Consider the following 22,402-nt stretch of genomic DNA (forward strand, 5'->3'; position numbering starts at 1 on the left):
ATTTCTTTCTTTTTTACTCTGCTGCATATAATATTAGTTTTCTCCAGAAAAGGAAAAAGGCAAGCAGGATGCATGATATATTGTATGGGTGCATTTTGAATTTTTCTTCAAAGCAGCTAATGGTTGTACAAAAGATGTGCTTAGGAAGCACAGTTATTGACTCCTGGATCTCTTGTGAGGTGGCTCTCTCAATGAAATTTATCTTTTAAATTCACACTATTGTAATGAATGTTGCTTTCTAAGGATCTTACAGCAAATAAAAATAGCTTATCAGATAGTGATTTTCAAATTGAAGGTGTCAGTGGGTACTTCAAATATGAGAGGAGAACAAGGGATAGATAAGGATTTACAAAAAATTGACCAAATCTTGACAGGTAAATATATGAAATTTATAACACGAATGTATAATTATCTATTGGAAATGAAACTAGAGGAAGAAATTGTCAAGGGACCTATGATTGCCTGGGTAAAAAATGTAGGCCATAATATAAATTTGGATAAGTGGGGAAAAAACTTGGACAGAGAACTGGAAGCTGACTTTGTCGACGGCATTTAAGGAAAATCAATACAAATGTTTTGTAGATGGCAGTTAGTGCCGGCAAGACTGGCAAAAATGTATCCAAATATGAAACTGGAATGCTGGAAGTGCAAACAAAAAAGGAACATTTTTCCATATGTAGTGGCAATGTTTAGAGACTAAAAAAAATCAGAAGAACGTACAGAGATGGCTGTTTCAGATACAAAGTATAGATTGAATTTGGAACCAGAAACATTTTTACTGGGTATGATCAAAGGGAATTTGAGTAAAGATAAGAGATACCTCATTGTACGCATCCTAACTGCAGCAAGAAGTATTTTTGCACAAAATTGGAAGAACGATATAATAGCATCAGAAGAGGCTTTAATTAAAAAATAATGGACTGTGCTGACCTAGACAAATTCACGATGGAACTAAGAGGCAAGGATGACCATGATTATTATGCGATATGGGATAGGTGGTATGAATGGGTGAAGAAGAAAGATAAAAATGATGTATAGTCACAAATGATAAATATGTACATACAATAACATATATAGTGTTAATAGAAATGAGAGTTTTGTATTGTTGATTTTAAAGAATAATTTTTTAAAAAAAATATGAAAGATCTTCCTCCCAGGGCCAATGTGGCAACTAGCAAAAGGCTAAAGTTACAGGGGGGAAAAACCTTATCTTTTGCATTTTCTCAGTAAAAGCAACTGAGCAATATTTCACAATGTTTAATCCTGAATATTGAGGGAGAAGGAGAAGGAGGGGAAAAGGGGAAAAAGGAGAGGGAGAGGGAGAGGGGAGAGGGAGAGGGGAGAAGGAGAGGGAGAGAGAGAGAAAGATTACAGAACCAGGGGCTACAATTATTAAACAGTACATATGTATTTAACCACCGCTATTGGAAACCTGTCTAGTGTGACAGAGCAGAGATAGCAAAGCTGTAACTTTTGTTAGAGACAAAATCTCATTGATTTCTTCATCATACTGTAGTTGGTATGCTAGCTAGCTCTAATATAACATAAAGCAGATACCTATAGATACATAAAGGAACTTTATGTGTAAGTTCCTACAGTAGAAAATCAATATTCAAAATGATGCTTTGAAATTGTTTGTTTGTTTGTTTGTTTATACAACTTATATGGCTGCCCACTTATGGCAACTCCAAGTGATTTACAAAAACAAAATCCCAATTGAAAAACCAATACCCCCTTTCCTCCAAAATAACAATCAAGTCAACCACTTGACAGGTTCCATTATAGGCCCATTGACAAAGTCATGTCTTCAGGGCCTTTCAAAAGAGTGTCAAAGTGTGGGACAATCTCATTTCTGCAGAAATGATGTTGTACAGAGAAAGAGAGCCGCTTGCAGAAGACCCTTCTTTTTGGTCCCACCAGATAAACCCAGGGGTGGGATTCAAATTTTTTAACAACCTATTCTGTGGGCATGGCTAGGTTGGCGTGGCTTCTTATTTTTTTGTAGTCCCTGCAGTCCATTTTTGGGCCTCCTGGGCCTCAGAGAAGCCTCCTGGGGGGTGTTTTTGCTTCCAGGAAGCTTCCCTGGAGGCCAGGAAGGCAAAAAAAAATGAGAGTGCGGGGGGGCTCAGGGAATCCACCTGGGCAAAGCAGTAAGACAGCGAGGGGATCCCAGCACTGCTGATAATCGGAACAGCTGATTATCAGGAGGGGAAAAATACCTTAAGGAGTGACTGGGCGGGCGAGAATGCAATCAGTAATGTTCAGCATGCACCATGTCATGCATGTGCAATAAGGACTGACTGGGCAGGTGGAGAGGGGCAGGGGCAGCCAGGGGCATGATTTGCTGGTTCTCTGAACTGTGCAGAATCATAACAACTGGTTCTATAGAACCAGTCCGAACCAGTAGAATCTCACCCCTGGCTGAACCTCCTTAAGAGAGGGAGCCCATATCCTGTCTTCTTATTCTTGGGTAGATATAACTGGGAAAAGACAGATAACCTGGTCCCGAGCTATGTAGGGCTTTAAAGGTTATAATCAACAACTTGAATTAGACCCATAAAGAAACTGACAGCCAATTCAGTTCTTGAAAGAATCTAGACTTGCACAAAACCATGCAGGCCACCATGTTTTGAACCAAACAAAACTTCTGATATTTTTTAAGGACATGGCAGTAGTGAATACTGGAGGTGACTAGGGCTTGGATGACTGTGAGCAGTGGTTTTTAGGTTATTTTTCAGGAAAAAATATATAACAAAACTTGCTTCAAAATTAAATCATGTTCTCTGTCAACAAAAATATAACAGAAATTGGCTTCAAAGTTAAATCATGCTTTCTATCTATAAGACTAATTGGGGGAGTAGTAATACCTTATTTCTATATATTTGTTCTGGGTTTATTCTGAAAAGTAAACAGGTTTTCTAAATAGCTGAAATGCTGCCTCATTCCAGAGAAACTAAGCTGAGTAACACTACTAGCATTTCCTTCTCTTCAAGATGTTAGAAAGTATCAACAGTCAATGAACATAACATTAGAAAGAGTTTGATTCAAGTTAGTCATATGAAAAGTAGATTATTTCCATCTATAGGAATTGAGTTCTCTTTATTTTAATAATATAATGCATCCATGATTAAGTTGCTACAGAACTTCATCTACATTGAAGGAAAAAATCCACAACAAATTTGTCCAACAATAATGATTCATTAATATAATTGCACCAGGAAATTCTGCAAAGTCTGATTCGAACAATTATGATGAAGCCCCAGAGATCACACTCCCATTGGCATCCCGACATATAACATGAGCTTCCACTGATCACTGGCTTGATTTACAAACAAGGTTTATAATAGCACAAAGCCAATCATCAAAGGCCATCTTGAATTGCCCCTTGAAGGTATGAAGACAACCTCTAAGTGACATGAAACAAAAAGAATATAGCTCCTTGTCTTTCCTTTTGGAAGCAAGGAGTCCCTTGCTTCATACAGGTGTTTGTTATCAGCAGTAGGAAACTGAAGAATCTGTTTGAATCCTTGTACTTAGCTAGTAAGACTAGCACGCAATTATATGCAAGTCTGTTTAGAACAATGTATAAGAAGTCCATGGGAATTGAATTCTATATGGAAAAAAAATGTCCCTCTCCACTGTGAGAATTAAGAGCTACATTTCTCCTCTGGAAAACAGCAAAATATTCCAGTGCTTCGCTCTCTACAAAATGAGTGTTCATTTCTCATTACTTCATGTGAACATTTTTCAATATTGAAAGGTAGACGATGGGGGCAGGAGAGTTATGGAATGATGAATATCAATAAATATGGTCTATAAAGAGTATTTTGAAGGTACAATTGATCCAGAATGAAGTAGCACAGACAATTTTACAACCTCCTAGGGTGGGACATGTAAAAGCACTGTTATGCAAGTTCTCTGGTTGCTGATCTAATTCTGGGTGCAATTCAAGCTGTTGTTTATTACCTTTAAATATCTTTATGTCATGGGTCCAGAATATCTGTGCAACTATCTTTTCCCAATGAGATTGGCTCACCTCATGCGTGTTGACACTACTACAGATCCTATCAGTCAAAGAATTTCTGCTGGTGGAATCCAATAAAAGAGTTTTTCTACCATGGCTCCTGCCCTTTGGAATGTCTTGACCCAGGAGGTAAAATTTGCCCCCTCTTTTTTAGTCTTTATTAATCCCTTGCAAGCTCAGTTGGCATGGATCCTGAAGGAGAAGCTGCTAGCTGGAGGTGATTGGTATGGAATAGGTACCTCACCTCTCCTTTCTACACTCTTGTTTTTAAATTGTTTTAATTTCTTTAATTTTAATCATTTTTATATTTATAACTATTGTGATATATTGCTTTATCTTGAAGTTGCCTAAACTATTAGATGACAGAAAAAATGATAAATAAATAAATATAATTTTTATATGATGTTTTTATTTTTATGTAAGCCACCTTGAATCACGATGAGCGAGTAGGCAGCAATATAAATTTTCTTAAATAAATAAATAAATCATGCATGCATGCATACATACATGCATGCATGCATACATACATACAAATAAATATTATTTAGATCAGTGCTTCTCAAACTTATCAGATGTAAGATGTGTGGACTTCAACTACCAATTTTATGGTACCTGTTCTAGAGGTATAATCACTTTATTTCACTAAGTATTTCAAAATGTCCACATTAATATAATCCTTCATTTGTACTCAAAAAAGGCAATTGTATCTTCCAAATGTCGGTACAGGAAAAACCAAGCAAGAAAGTATACCCCTAAATTCCATCTCAGAAAGAACTTCCATTATAAGAAAGAGCTTCCTAATTATTCTTCTACCTGTAAGAATAAATAGGGATAAAAGCGATCATTTCACTTTATGTCATATGTTAACTTTTTAATCTTCCTTTTCTTTTAAGGTATCTGAACACTTTTGTAAAATAAATTTAAAAAGTAGAATTACAAAACATGAATGAACAATTAATATGATTCTATATAACACTACAGTTACATCTTTTCTTGCCTATACAAGAGAAAAAACAGAGGAGGTAGTTTAAAAAATTAGCACATTAATATGTAAATAGATTTTCAGTGCTAGAACAGCTAAAATGTTATGTTACAAATAGTAAGTGGTATTAGAAACCTCACATTATCACTAAAGCTTCTATTTATTTATTATTCCACATTCCTAAAATGTATTACAAACAATCTTTTTTAAAAAATCATTAAGAATTTAGTGGATTTCAGCTGATTACCACTAGTATTACCAGAACCATAAGGGTTCAAAAAGACCCAGGTTCATCAGTGTTATAAACTAATCTGAGAGTGGTAGATTTTCCATATTTAAAAATAACCACAATAAAATAATCAGATTTCAATTTTTGATGGAAAATTAAAAGAATAGAAAGGAACTGAAGAATCGTTAGATAAATTATTGAATTGTGCAACTATGTTGATTATTATACTAAATCATGTGTCTCTTTAGGATAGCAGCTACAACTATATTGAAATAAAGAACAAGAGGGCCATATTGGAGTTGATCCTGGTTGGGCTATCTACAACAACTGAAATTCAAACACCCCTCTTCTGGGTATTCATATTCATCTATGTTACAGCCCTCACTGCCAACTTCATTCTTATCCTTACCATATGTACTTTCAGGAAACTTCACACACCCATGTACTTCTTCATTGTCAATTTATCCTTAGTGAATGTAATCTCTATTTCAGTTACAACTCCTAAATTGCTCTATAGTCTTTGGACTGGAAGAAAGACTATCTCATTTTATGGATGTATTACACAGGGCTATCTGTTTATATGGGATATGGGAACAGAACTTGTGCTTCTGTCCTTTATGGCTTTTGATCGCTATGCAGCTATCTGTCACCCTTTGCAATACACAATGATCATGAGGAAGGAGGTGTGTGCTTCCATAGTTATTGGAGTGTGGGTTGTAGGATTGGTAAATTCCTCTACACATTCTGGACTTATGTTGCAGTTGTCTTTTTGTAACTCCAATGTTATCAATCATTTCTTCTGTGATGTACCTCCATTGCTGCACCTCTCATGTTCAGATACAACTCTAAATGAGATTGTGTTATCTTCCTCAGATGTTATATTTGGGTTTGGTTGTTGTGGGTTGACTCTAACATCATATTTTTTTACAATAAGAGCTATCTTCAGAATCCGTTCCACTGAAGGGAAAAAGAAAGCATTTTCTACCTGCTCCTCACATTTTATTGTAGTCAGTATTTTCTATTCCTCTGTCATCTATACTTACATCAGGCCCTCGTCAGCCTACTCTCTAGACCAGGACAAGCTAATTGCTCTTCTTTATTCCGTGGTAACTCCTGTTGCTAATCCAATCATACATTCACTGAGAAACAAAGATGTTAAGGAAGGATTGAGAGTACTCACAAAGACAATTGGACTCCTCAATTGATTCAATACTAAGTTATATTCTAAAATGTAATTTTGGAAAAGCAGAATTTCTAATGAAAACATACTTTTTAATTAATTCTTTTTTTATATAAAATTGTTAATAATTAGAATAATGGCTTCTTATCTTCTTTGTATAGTGGCTAAAAAAGGAGGAAGGAATATTAAGTATGCTTGAATCCTTAAGTTATTCATAAAAGTAGTCAAAATAGATAAAATCTAATAAATAGATAAATAAAAACAAGAATTTTGATATTTGTACAAAAACCTATGTTGTTGTTATTCGTGAAATCATGTCCAACACAATAGATAACATTGCTCCATGGCCTTCCTGTCCTCTACCATCCTGCACACACACACACACACACACACACACACACACACACACACACACGATAACGGTTTTTGTCCTACTTAGCTTTCTACTTACCGAAAAGAATCATCTTAACAGAATGTAAATTACTTGTTTGAAATTTTGTATTTCTCATTGATTTGAAATATGTATTATCTATGCAAAAAGTCTGATTCATATCACACACACACACACACACACACACACATTATTCCTTGCTATTTTTGCCAGAAGTTCTTTTATTTATTTGTTTTGAATTTAAATTTATACCAAAATAAATCTGCCTTTTAGTGGTATTCCTTCCTTCCTTCCTTCCTTCCTTCCTTCCTTCCTTCCTTCCTTCCTTCCTTCCTTCCTTCCTTCCTTCCTTCCTTCCTTCACCTTAAATGGCACAGTAGTTAGAATGCAGTATTGCAGGCTAACTCTGCCCAAAGTCTGATGTTTAATCCTGACAAGGCTCAAGGTTGACTCAGCTTTCCATATTTCTGAGCTCAGGAAAATGAGGATGCAGATTGTTGGGGACAATACACTGACATTGTAACTGCCCAAAGAGTGGTGTAAAACATTATGGAGTGGTATATAAGTCTAGTTGCTATTTCTATTAGTATTAAATCTCTTCAACACTTTTTTGCAGAAATATATAGTTATAGTGTGTGCTAATTTTAATGGGAGTAATGTATTTGTTTAATCAGTGACATCCTCGAAGTAAATAAACCCATTATGAAGCTATTGTCATCACCCCACTAGTGGATATGGTATGTTTAATCTACTACCATTAAGAAGGAAAAAAAACTTCTAGTGAATTCAAATCAAAACTAATTAAAGAGAACAATTAACAGAACCCTAAGTTTCATTGTAGTTTGTAAGTAAATCCTATTTTGTGCATTATAAAATTGATAAAGCTAGTATTTTTTATTTTCATTTTTATTTAATTATTTATTTATCTAATTTTTACTTAAATCAACATCTTAAATCCTTTTTTGCACACTGATTTTGTTGTTATTGTTGTCATCTTTTCTATAAGGTTTTATTTTTGTGGGGATTCTTTTAAAATCACTATTTTAAAGGAAGGAAAATCAGCAATGTTTTAAATCCAAGCCTGCTGTACTTATTCTAAATGTTAAAAATGTATATATTTTAACCAGAAAATATACATGCATGCACATGCACACACACACACACATGTGTATGTTTGCAAAGTTTAATTGATAAAAACCAATGTATATACCCAAATAATTTTTGAATCCTTAATAAAGTTTTATGTTCCTCCAGAAACCACTAAAAATAAGACAGCAACATACTTCAATTTGCAAAATTTAACAGGAAAATTGGTATAAAATACAAGGAAAAATTACCAATGGCATCAGAAACAACATACAATCGAGAAAATTCATCCAACAGTGGCTCAATTTCACTTTACCCCAGAGTCTGGGAGAATATTTAATAGCTTTCTGAATATGATATATATATAAGTCATCTTGATCTCTGGGGATAAATCATTCCATAAGGCAGCTGTCATAAGGGAGAAGACGTGCTTTCTGTCACTGTTTAAACAATGGGACCTAGAGCAGAAACAACCACAGAAGGATGTTCCCTTATATAACCAGGGTCTATGCTATGAAGGACTTTATAGGTGATAAAAGCACCATTGATCCAAATTCTGATAAATTTGATGACAGGTTTAAGGATTCTTGTGTTGAAATGACAGAAATAACATCCAAGCTTCAGAGTTGTGGAAACCTTGATAGAGAAACTACAAGCTTACAATTGAACCACAGGATCATAACTACAGGATGCATGCACAAACACTTTTTGTAACTTTTGTACCTTATCTCTAGTAAGCAATGTTCCTGTTATGTAACTATTTAAAACTATATATGTTTGCTTAGAATTGCATTTGGGATTCTTCCAGCCTTATTAGTGGACCCACCTTTTTCCAGCACGAAATAAACCTGTGACTTAGAGAGAGAATCTGGATTCTGCCTTTTTGTTCATGCTGAGCACATCTGGTCTCTGATTAACAGCACCTTGAATTGCACCCAAAAAACAATTAGTAACTATTGAAACATTCAGAGGAATCATATGGACATCAGGAGATATGCCCAATACTGCCTGTAACACTAAATTCTGGTCTTTAAGAATAGGCCAATGTAATATGCAATGGATGGAAACTAATAAGGAGAGACCCAACCTAGAACTAAGGAGAAATTTTCTGATAGTTAGAAGAATTAATCAGTGGAATGACTTGCTTACAGAAGTTGTGGATGCTTCAATACTGGAGGTTTTAAGAAGAGATTAGACAGCCATTTTTTCTGAAATGGCATAGGGTTTCTTGCTTGAGCAGGAGGTTGGACAGGAAGACCTCCAAAGTCCCTTCCACTTATTTTATTCTGTTCTGTTAATCCTAACTGAGGATTAATATTAATCTTGAATCTATTCCTTCACATCATGCTACCCAGACTCCACACAGTATAACATTATACTGTTATACTATAAGATCTCAACAGCAACACTTCTACCATAGTTATTGTTAACTATGGTAACTATAGTTACCATAGTTATCCCAGGACCATATTGAAACAAAGGTGGAAAAGATTTATGAACAATACCTGCTTCTCTATGACACTTTTGCATTTATTGGCATGCTAGTTAAAACTGAAAGACAATAAATCATTTTCACTTCCCTGTCTTGTTCTTGTTCTATGCCATATCTCTCTTCTTAGTCCCACCTATTTTACTATTCTAATAAATGTTTGTTGTGCAATGTCCTTATTCTAGGACATTATTATATGTAGGAATTTCTATGGAAGTTTCCAAATATTGATATGCAAAATTATAGTTAGCCTTTGACCCCAGACCAGCCAACTGAGGCTGTTGAGGTTCTGTCTCAATGCCTAGAAGGCTTGTAGATTTGGATGTCATGGACTCAATCATGCCAAATAGTTCTGGGTGTTTAAATCACCCAGATCTAGGAATATTTCATCTTTGACTTTTGTTGGCACACCACCTGGGGATCATTCTGGATTTATAGCTCCTGCATAAAGAACACATGTCAGCCTTGGGTACAATTCCATTTGGTGCATCAGTTGGCTCTCTCTTAGATTGTGGGATTGTTCAGTCAATCACTCATTCTCTAGTTACTATGCAGCTTGATTATTGCAATATTCTCTACATGGGGCTGCCTTAGAAGAACACCCAGAACCATCAGCTAGTCTGGAATGTGATGGCATGGGCTATAATCTCAATTTAGAGAAAAATAACCTACTCTCCAATAAACAATTTGGTTTCAGAAAAAAAAAACTATCCTGTAATCTGCAACTCTTATGCTGCAAAAACATATGGATTACACAACCCAAGCAGGGTAAAGCAATAGACACAATTTACATAGACTTCTATAAAGCCTTTGATTCAGTGGTACATGACAAACTACTACTAAAACTAAAATCTTATGGGTATCTCTGGACACCTGCATAACCGGATAGAAGCATTCCTGTCAAAACAGACAACAAATGGTCAAAATTGGGAGCATCCTATCAAATTCTGTACCTGTCAACAGTGGTGTCCCCCAGGGCAGTGTTCTAAGACCAACTCTCTTCATACTCTACATAAATGACCTCTGTGATCATGTCAAGAGCAAATGTGTTCTGTTCGCAGATGATATTAAGCTATTCAACACCACTGACAATACTGCTACCCTTCAAAATGACCTTAACTATGTGTCAGAATGGTCAAACAAATGGCAACTTCAAATCTCAGCAAACAAATGCTCTATCTTACATATCGGCAAAAAAAATCAGAAAATAAAATACAAGGTGATAACCCCAACTATGTCAAGGACCTTGGATCATCTCTAATGATCTAAGTACTAGAACCCACTGTAACTACATAGCCAAAAAGGCATTAAGAGTTGTTAACTGAATCCTGCATAGCTTTTTCTAGATAAGGTAATATCACACTACTAACTAGAGCAGCATTGACACAATGTAAAAAGAGAGGAGTGGTCTTATATATTAGAGTTACAATCACTGTGGAACAAATCTATACAGATGATGATGGAAGGATTTTGATGGTGGAAATAATGGACAATAATGTAAAAAACTTTTAATAGCAATTTATGCTCCAAATGATAACCAAGAAGAATTCTACAGAAAATTACACATGAAAATAATTGAACTGGACTATGTTAATATTTGCATGATGGGAGATTTCAATGGAATAATTAATGATCAATTGGATTATAAAACACAGAAATCAACAAAGAAAATTAGAAAGACATTACCAAAATCCTTCTTTAGAATGATAGAGGAAACAAACTTAAAAGATGCATGGAGAGAGAGAAATGTGGAAAACAAGCAATATACTTTTTATTCAAACAGATATGCATCATGGTCTAGAATAGATATGATATGGATGTCAGCAGAACTACCTTCTAATATACGAGAAATTGAAATAGAAACAAGTACTTGGACAGACCATAACCCAATGACAGTTATTTGGAAAGGACAAAAGAGGAGATCTAGATGGACTTTAAATAATAAAATATTAAAGGAAAAAGTCTTTAAACAGAAAATTGAGAGAGAATTGGTTTTCTTTTTTAAAGAAAATAAAAAAGAGGATACATCCCTACAGAATCTCTGGGACACGATGGAGGCCTACACAAGAGGTTTGATAATAGATTATACCAGGAAAAGAAATATAAAACAGAAAAAGACTTTCAAAATACTGGAAGACAAAAGACTTTCAAAATACTGGAAGACAAAAGACTGGAAAAAGAATTACAGAAATTTCCACAAAAAAAGACATTAAAATTAAAATGGACATAACTAAACATAAAATGGGACTAATGGAAAAAGAGGAATTAGCACAAAAAAATAAAAATGCTAAACAGAATTACTTTGAAGATGCAAACAAACCAGGCAGATGGCTAGCCTATAAATTGAGAAAGGAAAGAGAATCAAGAAGAATTGGTCAATTAATAGATGAAGAAGGACATGTTTGCTATGGAAATGAGAAGAAAAAATTATACAAGATTATTATGGAAAACTGTATTATCAAGAGAATATTCAAGAAGAAAAAATTAAGCAATACTTACAGAAAGCGAAGTTACCTCAGATACCCAAAGATATTGAAACAATGTTAGAAGGGAACATAATGATGATTGAATTAACAGAAGCCTTAAAATACAGAATGCTGGAAAAGCAGCAGGTCCAGATGGATTGCCAACGGAATTTTATAAGACTTTTCAGGAAATACTGAATCTACAATTACTAGAAGTCATGAATGAAGTTATGTCAAAGAAGAGAATACCCAAAACATGGTCAGAAGCATATATTACACTTATACCGAAGGAAGACACAGATCCGCAGCAAGTTAAAAACTATAGACCTATATCCCTACTAAATTCAGCCTATAAAATGTTTGCTTCAATCCTGTCAGAAAGTCTGAAAATATATTTAAATAATTTTATTCATGCTGATCAAAATGGATTTCTGCCAAAGAGACAAATTAAAGACAACATGAGAATAATTCTGGATACTTTGACTTGCTATGAGGCACATCCTGAAAAGCAAATGGTTTTGATGCTTTTAGATGCAGAAAAAGCCTTTGACAACGTGAGTTGGCGCTTTATGTTATTGCAACTGGTACAAATGGGCTTTCATAAAAAAAATGTATTCAAGCCATTGAAACGATATATCACAAACAAACTGATGTTTGAAGTCATGATAAATGGAGAATTAACAGAGTCTATAGATATAAGAAAAGGGGGCTTCCAGCTGGGTGCTGCGTTGATGCGGAGCTGAGGAGTGGATTGCCACTCTCAAAGGCTCAGATTTTCGCTGTTTGGTGGCTTCCAGGAGCGTGTCGGACCTCGGAGGGGTAGACAGATGAAAGGGGAAGACCTGGAGATCTCGGGGAGGTGCTGCGATCCTGGAGATTGCAAGAGAATCCCAAAAAAACCTGCAGCAGAAGAGGGAGATCGTACAGATAGACGGGAACCATAGACGTGGCAGCCCAGCAGCTTAAAGAAGAAGGAAGGAATGAAAAAGTGGAGAACAGCAAATTGAGTAGTGGAAAGGTGAACTTAAAGAAGATTTCCAGAATATTGATTTATACTACAAAGGGAAATTGAAAATTGAAACTCCAAACTGAACAGTGCAGCGAAGTGGCAGAAATATTGGAAGGAGTACTAACTAAAGAAACGGCAGTAATTTATGCTGAGTAATGGAGCGTTGAAAACGGAGGACCTGAAGGTTGAGACAACACTGTTTATTTTTACTTTGGGAGTTGAAAAGGGGGTTGTATAACTATATTTTTTGGCGATTGACGTTTGAGAATTGTGGGAAGAAAGAGAAAGTGACAGTGACTGTCCAAGTGAGACAGAGAGATCGGAAGAACAGCTGAGAGTGAAAACTTGAAAAGAGGACAATTGACACTTTAAAAGATTTAAGGAAAGGATTGAGGAAAGAAACCTTATAATTGCAATATTTGTCTGATAACTGTGATAAAGAAAAAAAGGAGGAAATAAGATAACTAAGATTTATAAGTGAAACTAGTATACTGTGTGGAGAAAAAGAATACAGGAGAAAGAAGAAGAAGAAGACAAAATAGAAAGGAGAAACGAAATGGTGGAAGTGACTGTGCAAATTTAAAGAGGACATTTATCTAAAGGAGAAGAAGAAGAAGAAGAAGAAGAAGAAGAAGAAGAAGAAGAAGAAGAAGAAGAAGAAGAAGAAGAAGAAGAAGAAGAAGAAGAAGAAGAAGAAGAAGAAGAAGAAGAAGAAGAAGAAGAAGAAGAAGAAGAAGAAGAAGAAGAAGAAGAAGAAGAAGAAGAAGAAGAAGAAGAAGAAGAAGAACATCCACGGACATTATTCAACTGGTCAATCATAGATGTAACTAAATTATATTGGTAAAACATAATCTTAATAGATATATATGTGTTAGAATATTGAGTTAAGAATACTGGTTAATAATTTTTGAATAACTGGACAATTGAAAGTGTGTTGTATAAATATAGAACTCAGACCTTCAAATAATAATCATATAGTAAGAAATTGAGGTATTTTTATCCTGAGGTAAGCATATAACTAAGAACTCTATAGAAATAGATTAATTGATATTTATATATAGATAAGAATTTAATTACTTTAATGAATTGGCTGCTTTAAATTAATTAATTAAGCATATAAGACTGTTGATTTTGTGATTAAATATATCTGTATTTGATTAATATAGAATTAATATAGAAGTATTGTAATAGTTGAATAAGTTCAATAAGAAAAAATAGAAATAAGAGCTGATTGTGATTTTCCATAATAGAATTTTGGTAATTAATAATATAATAATATATGTATTAATATTACTATTGAACTGAAAAGGAGAGGAAAATAGTGCTCTACTAGGGATAGTTGATGGTAGTTTGGAAAGAACTGCTACAGATAGGTAAAATGGCGACAACATCAGCTACAAATGTAAAATCAGGAAAGAAAACTACAACAACGATGTCTTCACCTATGGGGCAGAGATCTATAGATGCAATGCTACTGGTAAAAAAAACTAGTTCAGCTCAAAGCCTACAGACAATACAGGCAATGCTCACTATGATGCCAGAAATGATGGCAAAAACCCATGAATTGATAGCCATAAAAAGATATGAAAACAGAGATGAGAACTGAAATAGGAGAAGTGAAAAATGAAATACAAAATTTGAATAGTAAGATTGGAAAGATGCAGGAAAAAGTGATAAAAAATGAACAGAAATTAAATTCAGTAGAGGCAAGAACGGAGATGGTGGAGAAGAAATTAGAGGATTCAGAACAAAATTGGAAAGTGCTCTACTGAGAACTCCGGGAGTCGATGGTACACATGGAATTAGAGAAGGCATCATTTCCTCTTAGGTTCCAAAATGTGGTGGAAGACAAAAAGGAAGATTTACATGCAATTGTGACGAATCTGATAGCGGTGGCTTTACAGAAACCCAAACTAGAAATTGAAAATGACGTAGATGAGGTCTACAGAGTATATACACACTATGCAAGGAGACATAGACTACCCCGAGAGGTTCATATTCGATTTGCGAGAAAGATAACACAAGACCTGCTCTATAGTAAGACCAGAGATGAAACACTTGTATACAAAGATCATGAAGTGGTTACACTGAAACAAATACCTAGGAGAGTCAGAGAGCAGAGAAGGGGCTACCAATTTTTATCAACTCAGCTTATTAGAAATGGTATTCCATTTAGGTGGCTCACCCCAGAGGGGCTTTTAGTTTCATGGCAGGACAAAAAATATAAAATTGATACAATTGAAAAAGCACAGGAATTTCGTGAACGACACCTAGGACCCGAGGAAGAACAAGAAAGTAGAGACGACCTAAATACAAGAAGCCAAAAGGACAACTCTCTGGAGAAAAAAAATCTGATTCACACTCTGAACCCCAACATCTTAGAGAAGAAGGGGAAGGCAACAGACTAAGAAAAAGAGAGCCTAGAACAAGAAATGAAACAAGAAATGCCTCACACAGTCAGTGTCACTGATAGAGAAATCACTTTATTTTCAGTCAACATCAATGGTTTAAATCTATCATCAAAAACAAAACAGATATTTGAGAAACTTAAAAAACAAAATGCTGACATAACTTGTATCCAAGAAGTGCCTATTCCAGATAATCAAGCAGACCTCTTAAAGAATATAAATTTGGGTAAAATGTACTCGGCACTTGCAAACCAAAAAAAGGGGGGATATTGTAGTATATGTAAAGAATTGGTTGCAACATAAACAAATATACAAAGATCAAGAAGGGACAATGCTCTTTATAGAAATAAATGTAAACCAGAAAAAGATGTTATTAGTCACAATATATTCCCCAAATACAAACCAAAAAGACTTTTATAATAGGCTTCACCATAAGATAATAGAATTTGAGTATGCTAATGTATGCATTGAAGGGGACTATAATGCAGTCCCAGACAAAAATAAAGATTATAGAACTTCCACACAAAAAAAAAAAAAAAGGAAAGGAAAGGAGAATACTCCCTTCGTCTTTTAATAATATGGTAAGAGAACTTAACTTGTGTGGAGAGAATTAAACCCAAATAAAAAACAATATACTTTTTTTTCGAACCCCCACCACTCTTGGTCCAGAATAAATCAGATATGGATGGACCCTGGATTAATGGAGAATATTGAAAGGATTGAGATTTTGCCAAATCTATGGGCTGACCATAATCCCATTCAAATTAAATGGAAAGGAAAGAGAGAAATTGGAAGATGGACATTTAACAATACCATAGATAAAGTTTAAGTTTACCACCAGAGATAAAGAATATATTGAAATGATAAAGAAAGAATTGAACGTATTTTTTGAAATAAACAAAAGAGAACATACCTCTACAGAATCTTTGGGATATGGCCAAAGCCTATGTGAGAGGTCTAATTATTGCTTATAGTATTAAAAAGAATAAAGAAAAAAGACAGCAACAAACCATATGGAGGGAGAAACTGATAGATTTGGAAATAAGTAGACAAAAGGACCCAAACAATTCAAACGTGAAGAAAGAAATTGATCTGGTAAAACATAAAATAAATTTAAATGTACAGGAAGATTTGGCCTGAAAAATTAAATAAGCAAAAGAAAATTATTTTGAAAATGCAAATAAGCCAGGGAGGTGGTTAGCCCATAAAACTAAAAAAGAACAAGAAAAGAGAACGATCGTAGCTCTCCCAGATCAGGAAGGGAAATTATGTACGCAGACCCAAGAAAAGAAAGAAATTGCTAAGGAGTTTTTTATGAAATTGTATAAACAGGAATACCAGAAGAATCTATTGATCAATATTTGAATGAAGAGAATTTGCCCGAAATTACTGATGAAGAGAAACAAAATTTGAATAATAAAATATCTATAGAAAAAATTAGGAAGGCAATTGGAACACAAAAAGCAAATAAGACCTCTGGTCCAGATGGAATTCTTTCGGAATTCTATAAGGAAATCCAAGAAACAATAGAGGAGATATTGGTGGACTTGTACAATGAAGCCCTGGAGAACACTAACATGCCTAAATCATGGTTGGAAGCATATATTACTCTTATCTATAAAGAACAATCAGACCCACAAAAAATTCAAAACTATAGACCAATATCACTTTTAAATGTAGATTACAAAATAATGGCTACAATATTGGTGGAAAGATTAAAGAGAGTATTAAGTAGAATTATCCACACTGATCAGAATGGCTTCCTCCCACATAGGCAAATAAAAACAAATACAAGAACCATTATGGATATATTAGAATATTATGAAGTACACTCAACCAAGACAATGGCATTGATATTCTTAGATGCCCAGAAGGCTTTTGACAACCTGAATTGGAACTTCCTTATTAAACAACTGATAGGCATGAAATTTGGTGAAAATTTTATAGGATTTATTAAGATAATTTATCACATGCAAACCTCAAAAATATTAATAAATGGGGAAAATACAGATACCATAAAGATAAATAAGGGAGTAAGACAAGGCTGCCCCCTAGCTCCTCTATTGTATATATTGGCAGAAGAGACTCTCTTAGCACAAATTAGGCAAAATCAAGAGATTAAAGGAGTAAAAATTAAAAAAGAAGAATATAAACTCCAGGCATTCGCCGATCATATGGCATTTATATTCGAAGAACCCTTAGAAGCAAGCCCTATACTACTAAGAGAAATAGAAGAATATGGAAAGGTGGCAGGGTTAAAAATTAACAAAGAAAAAACAAAAGTGTTAACAAAAAACTGTACAAAGGAGCAGAAGGAAGAACTAGAAAATAAACTAGGTATACAGGTGGTAAATAAAGTAAAATACCTAGGGATCTGGTTGACTGCTAGATGTCTGTCGATTAAAAAAAATAACTATGATAAGTTAATAACACAAATAGTTAAAGATTTAGATAATTGGGCCAAACTGCAGTTATCGTTATTGGGACGTATTTCAACAGTAAAAATGAATATTTTGCCAAAACTGTTGTTCCTGTTTCAGACAGTGCCAGTCAAGTTGGAAAAGAACTTTTTTGTAGAATTAAACAAATGTATACCTAAATTTATATGGCAGAGGAAAAAACCCAGAGTAAAATATAAATTATTACAGGATGCCAAGAAAAAAGGATTTGGCCTTCCAGATTTTGAATTATATTATGATGCTGCTATAGTAAACTGGCTTAAGGATTGGGTTAAATTAGAAAATAGAAGGTTATTAGTATTAGAATGTTTTGATCTCCAACTTGGCTGGCACGCCTTCATGTGGGATGGAAAGTCTAAACAACATTCATATTTCCAAAGGCACCATGTAAGAAATGTGTTGTTCAATATCTGGGGAAAGATTTAAAAAAACACCACTACCCAAAGGTTCCATTGTGGCTATCTACATTGGAAGCAGTCACATATCCAAATCTATTGGATTATGAAAATATTGTCAGGTATAAAGATTTACTATATGATACTGTAGAGCTTAAAAATATGAACCAATACAAATTCAAGGAAAGGAGATAGCATGGTGGCCCTTTGCACAAATACAAACCCATTATAAAAAAGATAGAGAACAATTTGGCTTTAATATGATCCCATAAGAATTAGATAAAATATGGCTAGGAGAGGAAAAGAAAACAATTAGTAAAACATATAAATATCTTTTGGATTACAAATTAAAAGAAGAAACAGTCACAGAATCTATGATAATTTGGGCTAAAAACGTGGGTCATAGTATTGAATTAGATAAGTGGGAACACATCTGGCAAACAAATTTCAAATTAACCATGTCAGTCTCGTATAAAGAAAACCTATATAAAATGGTTCATCGCTGGCACCTACCTCCTGCGAGACTGGCTAAGATGTTCCCCAACCTACCACCCAACTGTTGGAAATGTGACTATGAACAAGGGACATATTTTCACATGTGGCGGACTTGCCCATGTGCTCAGAAGTTTTGGAGAAATATTAGAAATTGGATTTTAAATATAACAAAACAAAATTTAAAACTTGAACCTGAAACCTTTCTGCTATATATGATAGATTTAAACATGGAGAAAAAATATCAATATTTAATTTTTCACATCATAACTGTGGCCAGAATAACCTATGCACAAAACTGGAAACTGTCTTTCATTCCTTCAGAGGATATGGTAATTAAAAAAATACATGAATGTGCTGAGATGGATAGCCTAACCAAATTGTTAAAAAATAAACAAGATAGTGATTATTATGAAATATGGAACATTTGGTATGATTGGTTAAAGAAAAGGTAAGTTATGGAAATGAAAGGTAAGTTATGGATAAGTTATGGAAATGACAGAAGACGTGCATTTAATTATAAACAATATAGAGAAATTAAAACATTAAAAGAACGAAGGAGTTAATGTAACAAGGCAGATCACGTCAATGATAAAGATAAAGAAAAGAAAATTAACCATTGCTCAATATACGCTGTAAAATGTATATATGTATATATTTTCTGAGGTTTTCGCAGGTATTTTTATGTGGATCTTTGGTTATTGGTGTCCGCGTAAAATTGGAGTGTCTTGGCGATGTTTCGATGAAGTCTCATTTGTCATCTTCAGGCTTGTGTCTTCAGCTTTGTGCTTCTCGGAGTAAGCTTACTCGAGAAGCACAGTCAAGACACAAGCCTTAAGATGATGAATGAGACTTCATCAAACATCGCCAAGACACTTCCAATTTTACGCAGAGAAAACCCGAATAACCAAAGATCCATATATATGTGTGTGTGTGTTTATGTGCATGTGTTTTGTCTGTTTTAAATGTATGTCAAATAAATGTTTTTTTTTCTAGAATAAAAAGAAAAAAGAAAAGAAAGGGGACTAAACAAGGTTGCCCATTGTGACCTCTGCTGTTTGTGTTAACATTGGAAGTGTTGAATAGGAATACTAGAGCAGAAAAAAAATAAAAGGAATGAAAATTAAAAAGGAAGAATATAAATTGCATCTGCCTTTGCAGATGACCTGGTATTTATATTAGAGGATCCATTGGAAACATCACCTAAATTAACAGAAAAGATAGAAGAGTATGGAAAAGTAACAGGTCTGAAAATAAATAAAGATAAAACAAAGATATTAACAAAGAACATGTTAGCAAGACGAAGGAAAGAGTTGGAGGAAGTTTTAGAAATACAGGTCACAAATAATGTTAAGTACTTAGGGATATATATATTACACCAACATGTAGTACATTGAAGGATTACAAACAACAGATTGTGACAATTACAAACAACAGATTGTGACAGACTTGACAAAATGGGAAAATTTACAATTATCATTGATTGGGAGAATATTTACAACTAAGATGAATGTATTGCCTAGAATTTTATATTTATTCCAGAAAATTCCAATTCAATTAGGGAAAAAGTTTTTCACAGACTTAAATAGAACTGCGTTGAAATATATTTGGCAGGGTAAGAAAGCGAGAATAAAACTTAAACTGTTACAAGATGCAAGAATAAGAGGAGGGTTTGCTTTGCCTAACTGGGAATTGTATTATCAGGCGACGAACCTGAAGTGGGTAAAAAAATGGATAACATTAAGGAACAGTAGATTATTGGCTTTAGAAGGACATGACTTGCTTTTAGGATGGCATGCTTTCCTCTGGTATAAGGGAACTAAAACACAGGGGTATTTTAGAAGACATTATATTTGAGAGGCATTGTTTTTAAATTGGGAGAAGATAAGAAAGCAATATTATTTAAAAATTCCATTATGGATGTCTACCATTGAAGCTTTTTCTTATCCAATAATATATAAAAAGAAACAAATAGTTAGATGTTGTGACTGGAAGGATTGACCCTGCTGGGAGTTTTGACTCTGATACCTCTGAAGATGGAAGGTTTGAGCCTGCTGTGAATGTGGAGTCTGAATTATCAGAGGACACAGATGTGAGTCAGTAGGATGAGAGATTGTCGGAGAGACAATCCTCTCCAGAACCTTTGACTTCGTTCATGCAAACAGATGGTCCACAAAATGAGCCAGAGGTTTCTAGCGAGGAGGACACTGACGGATGTTGGCTTGATGCTAGAACTAGGAGAAGATTGAAATGTCAATCACAATCTGAAAGGAGGCGTCAAGCCAGACATTGATTAGAGAGATTGACACGCCCATCCAGGGGATTTAAGGAGGCGTGCTGACTCTCAATCTTTGCTTGGAAGCAAAGTGCTTCGTGGATTCGAAAGGATACGTTTGAAGCGGCCGTTGTGATTTATGAACAATTCTGAATTGCCAGACAGATTCCGGGAAGACTGCCAAGGACTGGAAAACAGTACTGTTAACCCTTTTGAGTCTGGTTTTGTTCTTGTTTGAATATTTTGAACTCTGGAACTTTGTATTCTCACCTGTGGATACAGGCAAGACATAACATTTTTGCTTCCAAGCCCAGACTCCATCTTATAACCAAGATGGACCCAACCCAACTAAAGCAACTGGTAGAGCAGCAGCAACAACAAATAGACCAACTGTTACAGAATAACCAAGTACTTCAACATCAGGTAACTCAATTGGTTAACCATGTAACACAATTACAGGCTCCAGTTGCTCCCCCAGCTCCTCCTCTTAGGAAAAGCCCGGTTTCTGTTGTTAGGAATAACATAGGTTACCTAACGTGGTTTGGGTAAAATAATATATATAGACTATGATAGTGAGTTTAAGTGTGTGTCACTTTAAATGCAAAGCATGTAATTTTGGGTGCGGCTGTAAATCGCCATAAGAGGGAGCAAGAGAACTTGATTGATTGCTGGCTTACTGGATTGCTTGCTGACGATGATGGATTGTTAACTGCGTGTTCTCTGCTGTTGCTGAAGGAAGAAGAGAGGTTTTACTTCTTCATATCTCTAACTGCGAAGAGATATATTACAGGACTGATATTTGTAAGTTTACTGGCCTCTTTTTCGACACTGGACTTTGCAACTGATTAATCCCCGGATGGACTGAACTAGTGTATGATATATGGACTGTTTGACTATGCTATAAATCTTACTGGAATAAACTATTTAACTAGCACATTGTATCTGTTTTACTGAGTGTAAGCTACAAAAACGTTTGTCTCACATATTTGCCTGCCTGCCTGACTGCCGTGCAGGTTCTGCTAGGGTGTATATCCCTAACACTGGTTATGGGCCCAGCTGCACAGTCAGACTAACCAGGATATAACAGGCTTATATATAAAGTGAGAGTTTGTGTAGTTACACAATACTGTAAACAGACAGCTGCATTTTATTAATTATAGTTTAATATCCAGAAAAAGATGGCACAAGTCAATTTACAAAGTTTGTCTCTAATATCCAAACTGGATGGAACAAACTATGTTTCATGGTCTATGAAATGCAGCCTACTTCTACGCAGAGAAGGTTTGTGGAGTATAATTCAAAACCCACCAGAGGTAGATGCATGGGATCCGGAAAATGAAGATGATGCCCAGAAAATACAAGAATATAAATTGAAGAATGAGTAAGCTCTCTGTATAATAGGACTGACACTCTGTGACCAGCAGCTTGCCCATATTCGTGGAGAAGAAACAGCTGCGAAATGTTGGGAGAATTTAAAGAAGATTTATGTTCGAGACAGTGTAGGAGCACATATAAATC

The 22,402-nt window shown here is 34.8% G+C and overlaps 1 protein-coding gene across 1 annotated transcript; it reads left to right on the forward strand.

Annotated features, from left to right (window-relative positions):
- The first annotated feature begins 945 nt into the window (after positions 1-945).
- On the forward strand, positions 946-6,440 carry LOC113432163 (olfactory receptor 13G1-like). Its single transcript, XM_087945961.1, has 2 exons — positions 946-1,032; positions 5,484-6,440. Exons 1-2 carry the CDS (start codon positions 946-948, stop codon positions 6,438-6,440), a joined length of 1,044 nt encoding a protein of 347 aa, XP_087802087.1.
- The last annotated feature ends 15,962 nt before the right edge of the window (positions 6,441-22,402 follow it).

Source organism: Notechis scutatus, chromosome Z, assembly GCF_049901735.1.
Source record: "Notechis scutatus isolate UNSWTSFEM ecotype Mainland chromosome Z, rNotScu1.2, whole genome shotgun sequence".
In the NCBI taxonomy this organism is placed as follows: Eukaryota; Metazoa; Chordata; class Lepidosauria; order Squamata; family Elapidae; genus Notechis; species Notechis scutatus.

What these genes read in the sequence shown, in the direction of transcription:
- LOC113432163 (XM_087945961.1), top strand. Translation starts at nt 946, where the DNA reads ATGGAACTAAGAGGCAAGGATGACCATGATTATTATGCGATATGGGAT. An exon ending in AGAAGAAAGATAAAAATGAT is followed by an intron (nt 1,033 to 5,483) that starts GTATAGTCACAA and finishes GTGTCTCTTTAG; the next exon opens with GATAGCAGCTACAACTATAT.